Source organism: Cynocephalus volans, chromosome 7 (genome assembly GCF_027409185.1).
Source record: "Cynocephalus volans isolate mCynVol1 chromosome 7, mCynVol1.pri, whole genome shotgun sequence".
NCBI classification, from domain to species: domain Eukaryota; kingdom Metazoa; phylum Chordata; class Mammalia; order Dermoptera; family Cynocephalidae; genus Cynocephalus; species Cynocephalus volans.
The window spans coordinates 63,925,783-63,945,755 of NC_084466.1; the positions used below are offsets into that span (position 1 = coordinate 63,925,783).

General features: G+C 36.6%; 1 protein-coding gene across 1 annotated transcript in view; it reads left to right on the plus strand.

Moving 5' to 3' along the window:
* The first annotated feature begins 220 nt into the window (after nt 1-220).
* The window catches only part of LRRC63 (leucine rich repeat containing 63), a 59,333-nt gene continuing 39,580 nt past the window's right edge, over nt 221-19,973 (plus strand). Inside the window, exons 1-4 of the mRNA XM_063101537.1 lie at nt 221-625; nt 1,500-1,626; nt 18,374-19,063; nt 19,527-19,595. Of these exons, the coding sequence (XP_062957607.1) occupies nt 221-625; nt 1,500-1,626; nt 18,374-19,063; nt 19,527-19,595 (1,291 nt within the window). The remainder of the gene's footprint in view (nt 626-1,499; nt 1,627-18,373; nt 19,064-19,526; nt 19,596-19,973) is intronic.

Genomic DNA, 19,973 nt, shown 5'->3' on the forward strand with positions numbered 1-19,973 from the left:
TCCTCTTCGACCTGGAACTTTAAAGGATCAGAAAGACAAAACAGGGTGCATTAGAGAAAGAGAAAGAAAACAGAATGTTCGCTTTTCTGGGGCACTGCGAAGCTAGCCACGGGACCTGGCTGCGCAAAGTGCAGCTTTAAAGAACGCAGCCCAGCCTCTAGATACCCGAGTTAAGCATCGTGCAATCGAGAAAAGTAAACCAACAGCAGTGGTCACCGTCATGAAGAGTAAGAATAGTAATAACAATTGTCACCACGGCGTTCCGCACGGCAGCTGCACGCGGAGCGAGCTTCTCCTCTTGCCCACCGCCCGCAGCCTCCCCGCAAGCCCCACACCGAGGCGGAGGGAGACGAGTGGGCGCAGCGCGCGCCGCGCCGTGGGCCGGGCCCTCCCCGCGCACCTCCCGGCCCCGCCCAGCCCCGCCCCGGGGCGCCTGCGTGTCCCGCCAGGCGGGCTCAGCGGCCTCTGGTTGCTAGGGACTAGAGGCCGCACGTTGCTACGGGGTGGGGATGGCCTGGGTGCTTCTTTGGGAACAGCATCCGGCGGGAAGAACCTGAGACCTCCCTGCCCTTCATCTTGCTGCCTAGATTCCGAGGAAAAGGAGATGAAGACGAAAAGCCGGTTGGTGTGAGGAGCTGCTGATTGTCCTAAAAGGCTTTGTAGGAGTGCAACGCTTCCAGGCATCACTTCGGACATTACGGAAGGAAAATTACCGGCATCAAGTGCGACGTACTAACGGGGGGGCAGATCTTGAGCACTTGTTTGTAGAGTTATCTTCTGTGGGTAAACGGCCCATTTGTGCAGCTCCAGAGTGTTCCTTTATAGGCTATCGACGTGATAGTGGCGTGCCAGGCACTTTAGATGTTGCCCTGCAAACTAAGCCACGCATTTTGGGGGGTGCATTTTTTTTGCATCATTTCTAAACAGGACTAGTTGGCATTCTGAGAGATCCTGGGATATCTTTTTATACTGAAGCCCATCTAATTTTATGGCCCAACTATAGTAGTTAAAATTTAAAAGAAGTCATTATTATAGAAAGAAACTTTATTTGTGAATGTTTAGATATTGTGGGTTTTCAGAGGCTTATATAAGGATCTTCCACGTTTTTTTTTTTTTTTTTTCTTTGACCAAAAAATTCTTTCTAAATTTATAGTGATAACATTTTGGATGTAGAGAAAAAAAATGTCATTTTTACAGTTCTGAAAAAATCAGTATTTACTAGCTGGAATAGCATTGGCAGATTGAACTTTGCACTAATATGTGAAATTTTAGAATGATCCTGATTAATATACATATTTTAAAATTATGTATTATAAACCTAGATTTTATCTGAATTCTTACTAGAAGTTTTAAAGGATTATTTTCTTACCCTCGTTTTCTTATATAGGGATTCTTCTTTGCTATAGTATTAGCAAAGAATGATTTTCACTAAGATGTAATCTAGATTCTAATTATTTTTCAACAACAATTGAAACATTCAAAAAATTTTCAATTTTCAGTTAACCAATAGTAGTGAAAAACAGCGCTTGTTATTCCTTAAAATGCAAAAGCACCCACAACTTCTTCGAAGACCCTTACCTCCAAAACTCCTTAAGCTGTCTTTAGATAAGAAGAAAATACGTACAGGTATGTGTATTAATCAGATGTGTATTAATGTTTATTTATAGAAATTCCTTGACTTGCACAGCTCAGAATCACAATAAAGACACTCACTAATAACCATAATTTACAAATGTTGTAAGATGATAACATCCTGTTCAGGTCTACAAATAATTTACTGATCCTCATTTGTGGATTTGGTAGGTGCGAATATACCTCATTGATAAAATTTATTTGTGTTTCCCCCCAAATCAGTACTTGTATCACTTTCCCAGTCATTTGAGGCTATGCGCAGTACAGTGAAGAATTTGAGTCACCCAACACGTATGTTCCCAACTGAGGTGGAACAAGGCTACGTCTGCTTTCTTGTTTCAGCTGTCATACTGTGAACAAGTACCCTTTTCCTGGTCTCTTTAGTTTTTGAATTTTTGTATTTTTTGTTGGTGATTTCACTGTTTAATGGGCCCCAAGCATAGTGCTGAACTGCTGTCCAGTGTTTCTAAGCACAAGGAGACTGTGATATGCCTTACAGAGAACAATAGATGTATTAGATAAGCTTCTTTCAGGCCTGAGTACTGTGCTGTTGGCTGTGACTTCAATGTTTATGAATCAACTGTATATATTAAATAAGGTATCTTTAAATAGAAACACACATAAAACAAGATTATGTGTTGACTGGGTGTATTAGTCCATTTCTGTTGCTTATAACAAAATACATGGAACTGGGTGATTTATAAGGAAACAAAATTTATTGCTCACAGTTTCTGAGGCTGGCGACAGTGACTCGGGGGTCCCACATTGCGAGATGGTGGAAGCAGAGAGAGCAGAGAGAGACAGTTCCTCATGCACTGTCCTTTTTAAGGCCCTCAGAAACATGCCCGTGACCACCATTTGTAATCCATTCACTACGGCATGGTCCTACAATTCAGTCACCGCTTCAAGGCCCCACCTTTCAATTACCGTAATAGAATTTCTCATCCTCTTAGCAGTCCCAGTGAGGGCTAAGTTTCTAATACATAAAACTTGGAGGACACAATTCAAGCTTCAGTGAGTTTTGGGGGGACATAATTCAGTCCACTACACTGGGGACAGAAATGTTGAGACCAGAGATTCACAGTAACCTAACGCTGTATTTTCCATAGGAACAATGGCTCAGTATTGGATAATCCAGTGTTTTCTGAGACTTTGTACAACAGGACTACTGCAAATAATGAGGACTGACTGTATTCATTAAGCACAGTGCTAGGAATTGGAGATATGATAGTGAACAACAACAGACCCTACCAGTCCCCTTTATTAGTTACCCTCTGTTGGGATAGAGATAGTAAACAATTGATCATATAAATAAATGTAAAATTACCCTGTGATAAGTGGTGTGAAGTAAAGGTAAGTCACTCTTATAAGTATAAATTTATATAACACACTTAATCCTCTATTTCTATATACGTTAATTAACTCCTTACTATAAGCAATGATAAAGTCAGCATATTTCCTCTTCTTCCCCTTCTCAGTCTCCTCTACCATCTGATTTTAGTTGGTTGTATTAATTGTTTTAGTGTCAACATTTATACCATTATAATATACCTAATCTATAATTTGATTTATAATGTTAAATTATTATCTTTTGGTCCATTGGCTATTAAAGGTGTATAAATCAACATATCTGTACTACCTCCAATTTCCTCTCCCACTTCCCCTCCCAACTTTTGTTATATCATTTCTACATTGTTATTTCTACATTTCTATAATATGTAACAATTTTACATTTACAGTCTGTTCTGTAATAATATTATCCACAGTTATGTAGATTTACTGCTCACTATCAGTTCTTTGGTTGTAGTTTATCCATTCATCTTTTGGTTGAAGTTTCATCTCTAGTACAGAGTTTCTCAGCATTGACCTTATTGACATTTTGGGTTCGATAATTCTTTTTTTGTGGGTGGTTGTCCTGCTTTTGGCATTTTGGAGATTCTATAACCTTTACTATTATCAATCCTATATTTCCCAAGGCTTTGGCAGAGTGCTTTGCACATAGTAGGTGTTCAAAATATTTGTTGAATGAATGAATGAGCACTTAAAATGACTCAAGTACTATTTATGAAAGTGAATATGAAAACATTGAAATAAAACCCTGGAATAAATACCTACAACTTGCACCTACTATATTCCATTAGAGAATTAATAACATGAACTATCTGGTCCCTGCCCTTCATGACCTTTCAAGTAACCACTAAAGATGAAATATGCACAAAATAAAAAACTTAAATAACAGTACGGAGCAGCATAGGATTTATGTCCAATTAATGGTACAGATAGAGATGTGAGAAGGCACTGGGGCAGGAATGGGACTTGAACGAAGACTTGAGGAATTAGTAAAAGTGGTATAAAATATGTTTAATTATAGAGGAGAACTGTGTACTTTTTGATGGTAGAGTAGAAGTAAAAGTAGAAATTTAATATACTAGAAAAAAAAAAAAAGACCATGGGGAAATGCATCAAATATAGGGAAGTATGGAATTGAAAAAAAGATATTATCTTCATTGGGAAGATTTCTGTAAGCACCTCTTCTGTCTTTACCCAGTAAGAGTGCACTGCTGTCTTCTCCCACAACCTCCCACACTTGTCCCTACCAAGCACTTATCATTATTATTCTCTATGATAACTGTTTACCTGCCAAGTTTCTGTACTAAATTGTGAGATTTTTGATGGTAGTAAGATTTGTTTTTTATCATTGTATGCCCAGCACCATGTGTACAGCTGGCACGTGGTAGATGTTAAATGTTTGTTGAATGAATTAATGAGAACAGTAAGTGTGGGTTGCATTGAACAAGGAAGGATAGATTGCATAGGGTTTAAGGTAGACTTTAAAAGAACAAAACTGAATTTGTTAGTAAGAGAAGCTATTGCACACAGTGTGATTGTCATAAGAAATGAAGTTACAAATGAGCAGTACTGCCTTTGTGGTTGTCAGTGATAATCACAGCAACTAAGCGTTATCATTGGAAAGTAGCGAGTCATCATACAGCAAGGTAGGGGTGAAGTAGATCCAGTTCACATAGATTCTTAGATGCCAAAGCAGGAAATCTGAATTATCACTGGTAAGATTCTGATAATTCAATGAAAACATTGTAAGACAGTATTAGAAAACCAAGGGGAAAGTTAAGTGAATGAAGACTAAGATGGAGGTAGTGAGAATCAGAAGGGAAAAACTGTTTTTTTTTTATATATATATATTACTATGAAAGAAGTAGGTTCAAATGCAATAGGCCATGTGAAAGCGCTTTCTAAACTATAAAGCCACTGTATAGTTGTAAGATGTTATAATACTTGTAATACTTCTCACTTGGCCCACAATTGTTTACTGCTTTGTAGCAACCTGGAACAGTACAAAATGCCCTAGAATGGGAGTCTAGGAATCGGAATTCTGGTCTCATCTCCAACATTAATGTAATGGATTTATAGCTTTAGCAAGTCACTTAGTCTTGCTTGGGTTTTATCTTTCTATTCTGAAACACAGTATTTAATTAGATCACTGGTTTTCAATCTTTTTCTCCACTCTAACGCAAACAAGGATAGGACACAAATCCATCAGAACAATAGCTCTCTTCTTCAGTGCTTCTCAGGGTGTAAAAGAAAGAGAGCATGCCCTCTTAAGGTTGAGATGGGAAGAGATTGGGAATTAGAAGCTCTAGAATTGACATATATCATTTGAATAAAGTCCTGAGGTGACTGATTGTATGTGTTAAATATGAGATATGAGGGATGAGAAATGGAGTAGGTTGACAAGTGAACCCCCCAAAAGGTCAACATTCTAATCCTTGGAACCTGTGAATGTTATCTTATATGGAAAAAAAAAAAGTTTGTTGGGGGTATGGATATGATCATGTCAAGGATTTTGAGATGAAGAGATTATTCTGGATTATCTGGATGGGCCCTAAATGCAAGCACATTTATCCTTCTAAGAGGGAGGCAGAAGGATATTACATACACACAGAGAGGAAGGTATTATGAAGGTGGAGCAAAGAGAGATTTAAAGGTGATGGCCTTGAAGATTGGAGTGATGTGGTTGCAAGCCATGAAATGCTGGCGGTCACCAGAAACTGTAAGAGGCAAGGAACTGATTCTCCACAAAAGATTCTAGAGGGAGCATGGCCCTGCTGATACCTCGATTTCTGCTCAGTGATACTGAGTTTAGACTTCTGGCTTCCGGAACCATGAGAGAATAAATCTCTTTTGTTTTAAGCCACCAAGTTTGTGGTAATTTGTTACAGCAGCCATAGGAAATTAATACAGAAGGAACTAAGGATTTCAATTTGGGGTTTTTGTTTTTGCAGCTAGATGGAAGATGTACCTCCATGAGATAAAGGAAAACAGAAACTACTGATAAATTTAATTTAGACTTGATAAGTTAGAGGTACTTGGGCTTCCAGACCCAGATTTTAGAATTACTATTGTATGTGGAAAATGAGTTAGACTGAGGAGAGGGAGGGGTGATGATAGAACCCTTAGGAATATTAAGTGATGGATTAAGAAAGAGATTTACCTAGAATGGAGAAATAAATGGTCAGAGTAGTAGGAGTGGAAAAATGATTGAGTATGAGCATCAAAGCCCAGGGGAGAGTGTACTTCATGGAGAAGAGAGGGATTAAGATATCAAATGCATCAAATGCTAAAAAGAAGTCAAATAAAGATAAATAATAATGTGTATCCATTGGGTTTAGCAACAAGATAGCAATAATAATTTTGTGATAACAGTTTTGATAGTAGATGTGGCAAATCACAGGTCATAATGATTTGAAAAATAAACATGAAGAGACTTCTGGTTTCAGCTTTAAAATGTAAAGAGAATGGAAGTAATCACTCTCATCCTCACAACAAGGAAAAAAGCAAACAAACTGATAATCAGTGACTTTTCTTAGATCCATCAGAGAATTCAGGTCACAGGAAAAACCAACATCCCAAAATATGGAGAGAGGCAAGTACAGAGAATGACAGCTGAGATCAGCTTACTGGAAGCAGAAGATGCTTGAGCCAGTAACTGGTAGGAACACTTAAATGCCAGTTTTGACAAATTGTTGGAAGTTGAATATGGATTAGCTTGAGAGTTAAAACTCCTATTACCTCAGTCTTGGGGGGGGTTCTATAATGTCATAGGTTTTACCTCCATAAGCCAGGTACTTGTGAAGATCAGAGAAAAGTTTGTTTTTGTTTCCTCCAGGATGAGGGGAAAACTCACAATTTGATAATACTCCCAGAGCATTCTCCATAACTAAGACATGCCCTCTAAGAGAAACTAGATTTCCAGAGCCTTGTCTGACATGGTAGAAAAGCACATTAGACAACTCTAGCACCCGTTAGCCTTCTTGTCTCATGTAAAAGGGAAAAAAAGTCTAAGAAACACCTTTGAAAACTATAGCCTAGGGATTCAGGCCCACTAAAAAGCTGCGACTTAATAAGATTATAGAATACTCTCCCTGTCCCCAGCACATTACACCACATCAACAGGGTTCCAATGTAATAACAGTGGATTACAACTGAAAAAGATATAAAATGCAGGCTCTATTTAAGAAGTCTGTAGGGAATCCCAAAGGCAGCAGAGGAGAAAAAAACAAAACAAAACAAAAAAGAAACCAGAGGAAACTAAAGCCTATGGCACCTACAGATAAAACTACCTCAGTTCCTGTTACCTGATGCATGATGTCCAACTTTCAACAAAAAATTTACAAAGGATGCTTAAAAACTCAGTCTGAAGACATAAAACAAGCATTATAACCATACTCAGTAATGAACAGATCTCAAAATTATCAGAGATTGAAAATAACTATGATTGATATGTTAATAGCCATGATGGAAGAAGTAGACAACATACAAGAACAGATAGGTAATGTAAGCAGAGATATGAAAACTCTAAGAAAAGATCAGAAGGAAATGGAAGAAATAAAAAACACTAACAGAAATGAAAAATATTTTTGATGGGCTCATCAGTAGCCTAGACATGACTGAGGAAAGAATCTGTGCACTTGAAGAGAGGTCAGTAGAAATTCTCAAACTGAAATGCAAAGTAATAAAAAGAATGAAAGCAAACAAGAAGAACAGAATATCCAAGACCTGTGGGGCAATTACAAAATTTATAGCATATGTGTAATGGCATTCCAGGAGATGAAAGAAGAGTGAAGGGAGCAGAAGGAATATTTGATGTAATAATGGTCGAGAATTTCTCAAAATTAATGACAGAAGCCAAAACACAGATCCAGGAAACTTAGGGAACACCTACCAGGATAAATACAGAAAAAAAAGCACATAAGCATATGAAGTTTAAACTACAGAAAACTAAAGAAAAAGGGAAAATCTTGACAGAAGCCAGAGGGGAAAAATACCTTGCCTACAGAGGAACAAAAATAAGAATTACTTTTGATTTCTTGTCAAAAATGATGCAAACAAAAGAGTAGAGTGAAATATTTGAAGTGTTGAAATAAAAAAAAAAAACCTCAAAATTAGAATCTTTATCCAGTGAAAGTATCCTTCAAAAGTGAAGGAGAAATACATATTTCCTCAGATAAACAAAAACCATGGGAATTTTTTGTCAGTACACCTGCCTTGAAAGAAATGCTAAAAGAAGTTTTCCAATGAGAAGGAAAATTGTATAGGTCAGAAATTCAGATCTATATGAAGAAATCAAACATGTCAGAGAAGGAATAAATGAAGATTAAAAAAACTTTTTTTGAAAAAAATTATTACTTAGTCTAATAGGTATTTGTTTAAGCAAAAATTGCAAAATGTATTGGGTGACAGTAGTATAGGAATAAATTAAATAAATGATGTTATTCATTCAGCAATCTTATAAGAGATGGGAGGAAGGAATTGGGAATACTATTTTCAAAGGTACTTTCAATACCCATGAAGTAGTATAGTGTTATTTGAAAGTAGAGTTGAATTAGATGTAAATGTATATGGCAAATTCTAGGACAACCACTAAAGAATTTTTAAAAATAAAATATAATTGGTATGCTCACAGAAGAGAGAAAATGGAATAATAAAATGCTCATTTAAAACCAGAAAGGTAGAAAAAGAGTAGAAGATTTTTAAAAAGGAAGTGAAACAATAGCAGTGAACAGAAAATTTTACAGACATGGCAGATATTAAGCTCACAATGTCAATAATTCATTACAATGTGAATGGTCTAAGTACGCCAATTAAAAGACAGGAACTGTCAGAGTGGATAAAAAATTAGATCCAACTATATGTTGTCTATAAGAAATTAACTTTAAATATAAAAACTCAGATAGATTAAAAGTAATGGAACAGAGAAAGATATACTAACACTAAAGAAAGAAAGCTAAAGTAGCTATATTAACTTCAGATAGAGCCACCTTCAGAACAGGAATAATGTATCAGGGATAAACAATGACAATACTTAATGATAAAGGGGACAATTTTCCAAGAAAACATAACAGTCCTTACCTTGAATGTACCTAAAGGGGTTTAAAATATGCAAGGAAAAAATCTGATGGAATTGTGAGGAGAAATAAATCCATTATTGTAGTTGGAGACTTGAACACACTCTTTCAGTAACTGAAAGATGCAGTAAGCAGATAATCAGTAAGAATACAGTTGAACCAATAGCACCCTCAACCAACTGGATTTAATTGACATTTATAGACTACTTTATCCAACAACTGCAGAAAACATATTCTTCTCAAACTCTGTGGGACATACGCCAGATAGACCACATTCTGGGACATAAAACAAATATTAACAAATCTAAAAGAATAGATGTCAAAGTATGCTCTCAGAACACAATTAAATTGAACTAAAAATTAATAATAGAAAGATAGCTGGAAATCCCACAATATTTGGTTATTAAACATCCTTAAATAACACATAGGTCAAAGAAGAAGTCACAAGAGCTGTTTAAAAATATTTTTAATTGAATGAAAGTGAAAATAACAACTTACCAAAATTCGTGGCAAGCAGCAAAAGCAGGGCTTAGAGGGTATGTATAGCATTACACGCATATATTAGAAAGGAAAGAATGATCTTCTTTTACATTAAGAAACTACAAAAAAAGCAATATAAATCTAAAGCAAGCAGAAAAAAAGAAATAGTAAAAATTAGATCAGAAATTATTGAAAATGAAAAAAGGAAATCAATTGTGAAAATCAATAAAACCAAAAGCTGGTTCTTTGAAAAGATTAATAAAATTGAAAAACCTCTAACTGAGCTAATCAAGAAAAAAAGACAAGAAACAAATTATTAATGTCATAAATGAAAGAGGGGTCATCACTTTTGATCCCATGGACGTTAAAAAGAGAATAAAGGAATATTATGAAGAACTTGAGGCCCACATGTTTAGTTACTTAGATAAAATGGACAAATTCCTTGAAAGACAAAAACTACCAAAGTTCATATAAGTAGAAATGATCTGAATAGGGATATATCCTTTAAAGAAATTGAATTAACAATTAACCCTACAAAACCAAATAAACCTTACAAATTCACTGGTGTATTGTACCAAATATTTAAGGAAGAAATTGTACCAACTCTCTTCCAGAAAATAAAAGCAGATGGACCACTTCCTAAGTCATTCTGTGAGGGAAGCATATCCTAATAGCAAAACTAGGCAAAGGCATTATAAGAAAAGAAAACTATAGACCAATATCTCTCATGAATATAGATACAAAAGTCCACAACAAAACATCAGTGAACTGAATCCAACAATATATAAAAATAATTATATACCATGACCAAATGGGATTTATTATAGATATGCAAGGCTGGGTCAACATTCAAAAATTAATGTAATCCATCACATTCATCAGCTAAAGAAGAAGAAAAATCACATGATTTTATCAATAGATGTAGAAAAGCATTTGTCAAAATCCAATACAAAGTCATAAAGAAACTCAGAAAGCTAGGAATACAGGGAAACTTCTCAACTTGGTGATGAATATCTGCAAAAATCTACAGCTAGCGTCATCCTTGATGGTGAGTAACTAGAAACCTTTTCACTAACATCAAGAACAATAAAGTGATGTTCCCTCTCACCACTGCTGTTCAACATTGTACTGAAAACTTCCAGTAATGCAATAAGATGAGAAAATAAAATAAAACCTATAAAGATTGGGAAGAAAGAAATAAAACTGTCTTTGTTCAGAGATAACATGATTGCGTATGTAGAAAATCCCAAAGAATCAACAAGAGAACTCTTTGAAGTAGTAAGCAATTATAGCAAGACTACAGGGTACAAGGTTAATATACAAAAGTCAATTGCTTTCCTACATACCAGCAATAAATAATTAGAATTTAAAATTTAAAACACAATTTACATTAGTAACAAGAAATGAAATACTTAGACATAAATCTAGAATATATGTACTGGATTTATATGAGTAAAAATACAAAATTGTGAAGAAAGAAAAAGAAGATCTACATAAGTGGAGAGATATTCCATGTTCATGAATAGGAAAAATCAATACTGTTAACACGTCAATTATTTTCAACTTGGTCCATAGATTCAATGCAATTTCAGTCAAAATCCCAGCAAGTTGTTTTGTGTGTATTACAAAATGATTCTAAAGTTTATATGGAAAGGCAAAGACCTAGAATAGCCAACACAATTCTGAAGAATAAGATGGGAGTAGGAGGATTGTACTACCTAACTTAAAGACTTTATAGAAATAAAGTTATGGTAATCAAGACATATTGGATTGGCAAAAGAATTGACAAATAGATCAGTAGATGACAATAGAGAGCCTAGAAGTAGAACCATGTAAATATAGTCAACTGATCTTTGACAAAGGAGCAAAGACAATTCAATGAAAAAAAGATAGTCTTTTCAACAAATGGTGCTGGAACAACTGGCCATCCACACGCAAAAAAAAAAAAAAAAAAAAAAAAAAATGAATCTAGACTAGACCTTACACCTTTCACAAAAATTAACCTGAAATGAATTATAGACCAAAAGGTACAAGTGCAAAACTATAAAAGTTCTAGAATATAACATGGGAGGGAAATGTAGGTGACCTTTGATTTGACAATGACTTTTTAGTTATGACACCAAAAGAACAATTTATGAAAAGAAAATATTGATATGTTGGACTTCACTAAAATTAAAACTTCTGTTGTGTGAAAGACATCATTAAAATAATAAGACAAGCCACAGACTAGGAGAAAATATTTGTAAAGCACATCTGATAAAGGACTTGTATTCAAAAATAGACAACCCTTAAGCTCTACAATAAGAAAACAAACAACCCAATTAAAAAATGAGCAAAAGATCTGAACAGATAGGTCACCAGAGAAGATAGTTAGATGGCACATAAGCATATGACAAGATGCTTAACTTCAGATGTCATTAGAGAATTGCAAATTAAAACAACAATGAGATACCACTGCAGATCTACTAGAATGGCTAAAATTAAAAACACTGACCACACCAGATGCTGAAAAGGAGCAGCAGGTATTCTTATTTGTTGCTGGTGGAAATGCAAAATGGTATACTCAGTTTTGAACATGGTTTGGCAGTTCTGTAAAAAGCTAACCACACTCTTACCATACAGTACAGCAGTGCAATAATTGCACTCTTAGGTATTTACCCAGTTGAGATGAAAACTTATGTCCACACAAAAACCTGCATATGCACGTTTATATCAGTTTTATTTATAATCTCCCCAAACTGAAAGCAATTCAATAGGCAAACGGATAAGCAAACTGTTATTCATTCAGACAATGGAATATTATTCATCACTAAAAAGAAATTCACTATCAAGCAATGTAAAGATGTGGAAGAACTTAGCTACATATTGCTAAGTGAAAGAAGCTAATCTGAAAAAGCTACGTATTTTATGATTTCAACAATATGACATTTTGGAAAAGACAAAACTATAGAGACAGGAAAATGATCAGTGATTGCCAGGATTTCAGTGATAGAGGAAAAGATAAATAGGGGTGAAGCATGGGCTTTTCAGGGTGGTGAAATTACTTTGTATGATACCATAATGGTGGCTACCTAACAGTATGCATTTATCAAAACCCGTAGAATTGTACAACACAGAGAGTGAACCCTAATGTAAACTATGGATTTTAATTAGTAAGGAATCCACATTGGACTTTTAATTGTAATAAATGTACCACACTAATGTAAGATGTTAATAATAGGTGAAACTGTGTACAGGAGGGGATCTATGGCGACCCTGTACTATCTTGCTTAATTTTCCTGTATATTTAAAACTGTTCTATAAATAGTTTATTAGTTTAATTAAAAAGTTGCAGAATAAAATAAAGCAACAAACAACAAAATGTGAGAAGAAGTCAAAATAATAAGTGTAAATTGCTTCCGTATGTCATTGAAGGGAAGGATAAATATGGTGGGATGATGGTAGCTGAAAGGAGTTCTGGAGTCTATTGAAGTTTGCTGTGTCTTGTTTCAATAGGAAAGAGAGAGAAAATGAACTTGAGGATGTTGGTGTAACCATTTTATTGAATGAGCTAGTTTTGATTAGTTCCGTATAAGCAGAAAGCAAACATTCTTCTACTACTACTGCCCTTTAAACTTACATGGCACACCTCTTTCTCCCAAGGCTTTACCAGTAACTTTTGCCTAATAGCTTTGTCTCATTTTAAGATATTAAACAGCTACTCCAATGTAAACCAATACTTTCCTTTAGCATATAGTCAAAGCTTGTCTTCTCCCAGCTCAAGCTAGGCCTGCTAATTTTTATACAAGCTGAGGGAAAGATGGGGCTCGATCAGTTCTTCTACCTTGTTCTTTTACTTCTCTTTCCCAACACATTATAGTTTCTAGCTCCTCCATAGGTGGAGATAGGAGTGGGGAAGAGTTTATGTGTTAAAGAGTTATGAGTTAAGGTGATGATTAGGCATTAGTCTTATAACCCGTGAAGTGCTAGGAGATACAAATCAAGTTTCAAGGGTTCTCTTACCTTTCTTGAGTGAGTAAGCAACACTAGGTGGGCTAATAAATTTTAGCTGCTCTGCAAGTGTCAGTAGGGGAGGTGAGTTAGGGGAGCGGTTAGATGTTATTTTCTCCTTGTGGAATACATTCCTGTTCTCTATAAATGGTTCTCTGAGAGTCTCCCTCACTTGGTTTGAGGTAGAGAAAATCATCTCCCTTCCATCCACCATGGGATGGGGAAGATCAGAGAAATGCATAGCACTCTAAATTCATTTATTCTGAAGAAATCTATCTAAACCCAGATCAATCTCTAGCCACTTCTTTTTTTTAGCATTTTAGACCCTTATAAGGAGCTCAGTTTTGTTTTGGTTTTTTTCGATTCCATTATCTGGCTCCCACCTATTCAACTTAAAAAAAATTTTTTTTATTAGCATATTCATCATTACAAATCATAATCCTTCCCCATGCCCTCCACCCAATCTATCACTCCCCAGTGCCCATCCCTCAACCCCCCCCCCCATCATTAGTATCCTTAAGTTTGTTCTTTCCTTCTGAAAGTTCAACACACTACTGTGGTCTTTTCTTTCTTTTCTTTTCTTTTCTTTTCTCCTTCCTTCCTTTCTTCTTTCATAGCACCCAGTTATGAGTGAGCACATGCATTATTTCACTTTCTGTGTCTGCCTTATTTCATGTAACATAATTTTCTCCAGGCTCATCCATGTTGCTGCAGATGGCAAAATTTCATTCTTTTTATGGCTGAATAATATTCTGTTGTGTATATATACCTCATTTTTCTTATCTGGTCATTTGTTGATGGACACTTAGGTTCATTTCATATCTCAGCTATTGTAAATAGAGTTGCAATGAACATAGAAGTGCGGGTATCCCTTTGACATGATAATTTCCATTCCTTTGGATATATACCCAGGAGTGGGATTGCTGAGTCATATGGTACTTCTACCTGTAATTATTTCAGAAACCTCTATACTGTTTTGCATAATGGCTGTGCTAATTTACAATCTCACCAACTTTGTAGAAGGGTTTCCCTTTCTCTGCATCCTCACCAGCATTTGTTATTTTCTGTCTTTTTAATAATGGCCAGTCTAACTGGGATGAGATGATATCTCAATGTGATTTTGATTTGTATTTCCCTGATAATCAGTGATGCTGAGCATTTTTTCATGTACTGTTGGCCATTTGTATGTCTTCCTTTGAAAAATGTCTACTCATCTCCTTTGCCCATTTTTAAATTGGGTTATTTGTTTTTTTATTGTATAGTTGTTTGAATTCCTTATATATTCTGGATAATAATCCCTTGTGGGATGTATAGTTTGCACATATTTTCTCACACTCTGTAGGTTGTCTTTCCACTCTGTTGATTGTTTCCTTTGCTGTGCAGAAGCTTTTTAGTTTGATATAATCCCATTTGTTTATTTTTTCTTTTGTTGCCTGTGCTTTTGTAGTCTTATTCATTAGGTATAGAAGGAAATTATCTCAACACAATAAAGGCCATATATGACAAACAGATCAACAATATCATACTGATATTGTTCTTGACTGGTCAGGAATGTAGAACTGCAGGGGGTGCAGTTTGCTGAAAAGACGCAGGCCCAGACCAGAGATTCCACACAAACCAGGTGCACCAGACCTCACAAGACCCAGAAGTACATACAAGGTCAACCTTTAAAACGTGAGCTGCGCAAAAAGTCTTCCCCAGGGAATCAGCAGCAATGAAGCAATTTAGCTTATCTCAGCGTCAGGGCTCAAATGCTGGTCCCTACAGGAAGTTCCACAATTTTAGAAGTAAGCAAAGGAAAACAAATTAGTTCCAGTGCAGAGTTTAAGTGGTGGGAACAGTGAATAATCCAACACAGAACTGAAAGAAAAACAAAATAGCCACAGGTCAGAGACAAAGTTTGATATTAACTAGTAAAGGTCTAATACCATCAAAGAACACCTATAACCTAGAAGGACTGGAAAGCCCCTGGGCTTCCAAGCCACGGAGTGGAGAGGGCCTCGGGCCTCAGCCATGCCCCTCCTGCTGACCACACCCAGCCCAGCGATGACCACCAAGCCACTACAGGAAATGCCCCAGGCTCCTGAGCTGGAGAGGTGGGGGTCTGAGGGCCTCAGCCTCACCAACCTGACATCTACAACTAGCCCACCAATGACCACTGAGCTGCCACAGGAAGTGTCCCAGGCTCCCAAACTGGAGTGGTGGGGAGCTGAGGGCTTCAGCCACAACCCCCTGACATCTGCATCCAGCCCAGCAATGACCAAGCTGCCACTGGAATCCACCTGGTCTCTCATGCAGGAATGAGGGGAATGCCATGGGCCTAAACCATGCTCCCCCTTTCTCCTTCTCCACCCTATTTCCTTACCCTTTCCCCTCTCCCCACCCCCCAACTGCTCTGCAACATCTTAGAATGTAAAAAATAATATCAATAAATAATTAAAAAATTAAAAAACCCAAGAAATCAAGAAAGCAAGCACATTTAGAGTAGTCACCAAAAAAATAAAATACTTACTAATCAATTTAACCAAGGAGGTGAAAGAGCTCTACAATGAAAACTACAACACACTACCAAAAGAAATTAAAGAAGACACAAAATGGTGAAAGACATAGCACACTCTTGGATTGGAAGAATTAACATTGTGAAAATATCTATACTACCCAAAGTGATCTACAGATTCAGTGCAATCCCCATCAAAATATCAATGATATTCTTCACTGAAATTGGAAAAGCAATCCAAACACTCATATGAAACAACGAAAGATCCCAAATAGCCAAAGCAATCCTGAGCAAAACAATAAAGCTGGGGGCATAACTCTACCCAACTCAAATTGTATTACAAAACTATTGTAACCAAAACAGCATGGTACTGGCATAAAAACAGGTGCTGGGAGCCATGGAACAGAATAGAGAATGTGGGAATCAACCCATATATTTACAGCCAACTGAGCTTTGATAAAGGCAGCAAGAACATACATTGGGGAGAAGACTGCCTCTTCAATAAATAGTGCTGGGAGAGTTGGACATCCATATGCAGAAGAATGAAACTGCACCTGCACCTCTCACCATATGCCAAAATCAACTCAAAATGGATTAAAGACTTAAATATAAGACCCCAAACCATAAAATTACTAAAAGAAAACCCAGGGGAACACTCCAGGAAGCAGTGACACTCCAGGACTGGACAAAGACTTTATGAATAAGACCCCTCTAGCCATTTCTTATATATAGGTGGGTGAGGGGTTAAGGGTTGAAGGACTTGTTTTGGCCCTCTCTTTGCAAATTTTGCCTTAATCTGTTGTTTCCTCATCAGAATACAAAGGTCCTTACCATGTATTGTACTCATCTGAGACAACAGAAAAATGTCATTTAACATTCTGTTGCATAGGAAAGAAAAGGCATATTTGATGTAGTGAGGTGTCTGAGAACACAAGCTCAGTGCAATTTCTGGACCTAAAAGAGAAAAGAACACTTATTGTTATAACCTAAATAAACTTGTGGCACCTTGTAGCCCCATCAAAATGTTAATCATATTCAAAAGACACATGGGTCTGACATCTGGCATCAAAAAGAAATGTAAAACTTTATTAGAGTAAGCTCAACGAAAGTTCTGTAACTGAGCAATTATATATACTAACATTTTTAGAAGATGACAGAGGAGTGGGTAAAAAACTTACGAATACTAAGACATTAATAGTTTTGCCTCTGACATCATTTATTTATCTATTATTGAAACATAATTGATTATACATATTTGTGAGGTTCAGAATTGAATATCAATACCTGTATGCAATACATGATGATCAAATCAGAATAGTTCGTATACTCATCTTTACAAAACATAATTGTTCTTTTTTTTTTTTTTTTTTTTTTGTCTCTTACGTGACCGTGACCGGCACTCAGCCAGTGAGTGCACCGGCCATTCCTATATAGGATCCGAACCCGCGGCGGGAGCGTCGCCGCACTCCCAGTGCCGCACTCTCCCGAGTGCGCCACGGGCTCGGCCTTAAAACATAATTGTTCTTTGTGCTCCTTAATCAATTTCTCACCACCCCCCACCCCTCTCCCTTTCCCACCTCTAATAACCAGTGTTATGTTCTCTCCTTTTGAAAGTTCAACCTATTATTGTGGTTGTTGTTTCTTCCTTCCTTCCTTCCTTCCTTCTTTCATTTGTTCCTTCCTTCTTTCCTTTCTCTATCTCTTTTTTTTTTTTTTTTAGTTCCTACTTATGTATGAGGACATGCAGTATTTCTCTTTCTGTGCCTGGCTTATTTCACTTAACATAATTTTCTCCAAGTTCATCCATGTTTCTGTGAATGGCAGAATTTCTTTTTCTTTTTTTTTTAATGGCTGAGTAATATTCCATGTTGTATATATACCACATTTTCCTTATCCAGTCATCTGTCGATGGACATTTAGGTTGGCTCCATATGTTGGCTATTGTAAATAGAGCTGTGATAAACATGGGAGTGCAGGTATCCCTTCAACATGATGATTTACATTCCTTCAGGTATATACCCAGTAATGGGATTGATGGATCATATGGCGGTTCTACCTGTAACTGTTTGAGAAACCTCCATACTGTTTTCCGTAATGGCTACACTAATTTACAGTCCCGCCTACCAGTGTAGAAGGGGTCCCCTTTCTCCTCATCCTCGCCAGTATTTGTTATTCTCTGTCCTTTTGATAGTAGCCAGTCTAGCTGGCATGAGGTGATATCTCGGTGTGGTTTTGATTTGCATTTCCCTGATGCTTAGTGATGTTGAACATTTTTTTCATGATTCTGTTGGCCATTTGAATCTGACATCTTGATAAATATAATTTTTCTGTTTTTGTGTTTCTGGTTTAGCCAAGACTGGTGAAACTGAGTCACCCCATACAGAGTTCACTCAAGATGAAACCACTTCAGTTGAAAAAGACAAAGCTAATTTTCTTGCTATTTCAAGAAAACAAGCACAAACAGTTGTCAGTACCCAAACTCTCTTTTTTGATCATCAGGTAGAAGAAAGAGTGTCTACTATTTCAAAACCCAAAAAGTCTACTAAGAATGTCTGTTGGTGCATTCCACAGACTGCTACCAGCTCCAGATTTTTTCCAAGTTTTCATTCAGCTTCTACACAAGTTTTTGGGAAAGTCACAAGCCAAAAGGAAAGTTCAAGAAAGTCCAAGAAAGAGAAACACAAAATAAAAAAGATTTATATTAATAAAAATCTGGAAGACATTTTAATTCTTTCTTCAGAGTTCTCCAAACCTTTACATGCTACTTGCCCGATTGCCACTACCAAACTCAAAACAGTGCACCTTGGGTATCGGCCCCTACCAAAGACTCCAGACCATCCCTATCAGCAGCCCTTGAATGACTTAAGTGCAATGGTGACAAGACCTCTACTTACTACCGAATCGATTATACTAGAAAGTCAGGAGTCTGCACGTGTACAACAAGGTGCTACAGTGGTGCTAAGTATTAGTCACTTTCCAGGTATCACGTTTATACCGACACCAATTTTACCAAGAAAACCTCGAAGACAGTCTATGTTAGGTAAATACAATGTGAACATGGGCTATAATAATGGGGTTAAGAAGAGCAAAAGAAGAGAAGGCATGCAAGAAAATGGTGCCCTTCCCCCTTGGGTTTTCAGGGTGGGAAAATGGACTCATCTTTTGCCTGTACATTTAATACCTGGGTCAGAGGGCAGTAGCAGACCTTCCAAGTCCAAACTGGGTACTCCATCCATATGGTGGTGACGGGAACTGACAAGGAAATTCACAGGACCTAAGAAAACTAATATAAAAAAAAGAGCACTGAGCATGAAAAACCATTCAGAAGGTAATCTAGATCAGCTCCAGAAGTAGAATGCCAATGCTAATGGTTGACTTCATGGATACATTTCCATGGATAATCCCAGTTTCCTAAATGATGAACAATTATAATGAAGCCATAATACCCTCAAATGAATTTTTACAAGTATCCAAAAGTTGTTCCATCTTTTTCTTTCTTCTAGAAACTCTTGGAACAGAAAATGAAAATGTAGAAAATGTCCCAAAGCAAATCACACCAAGATCTCCTGAAGGTAAGTGCTAGGTTTATACTATTCTTTTAGAAACTGTATATAAGATTATCTCCCTATAAAAGTATTTGGATTGTGTGTGTTTGTGTATGTGTGCATGATTCATCGATATGTCTTACCTTAGTTTCAGTTTCTTGAGCCATTTACTCACCAGCTATTTTTCAAGTATTGACTATGAACTAGATGTACTGATGTTGGGAATATAAAAGTTGACGTACGCTTAATCTGGGTGAGGTAGACCGACCTGCAATAATATGAGTTAACTAGTTACCATGTGTCAAACTATTTACCACTGTTCTAAGTGCTTTGACCTTAGTTACCTAGTAGAAAAAAATAAAAAATTATCTTTAAAGAAAGATTACAACATCCTAGACCTCACAT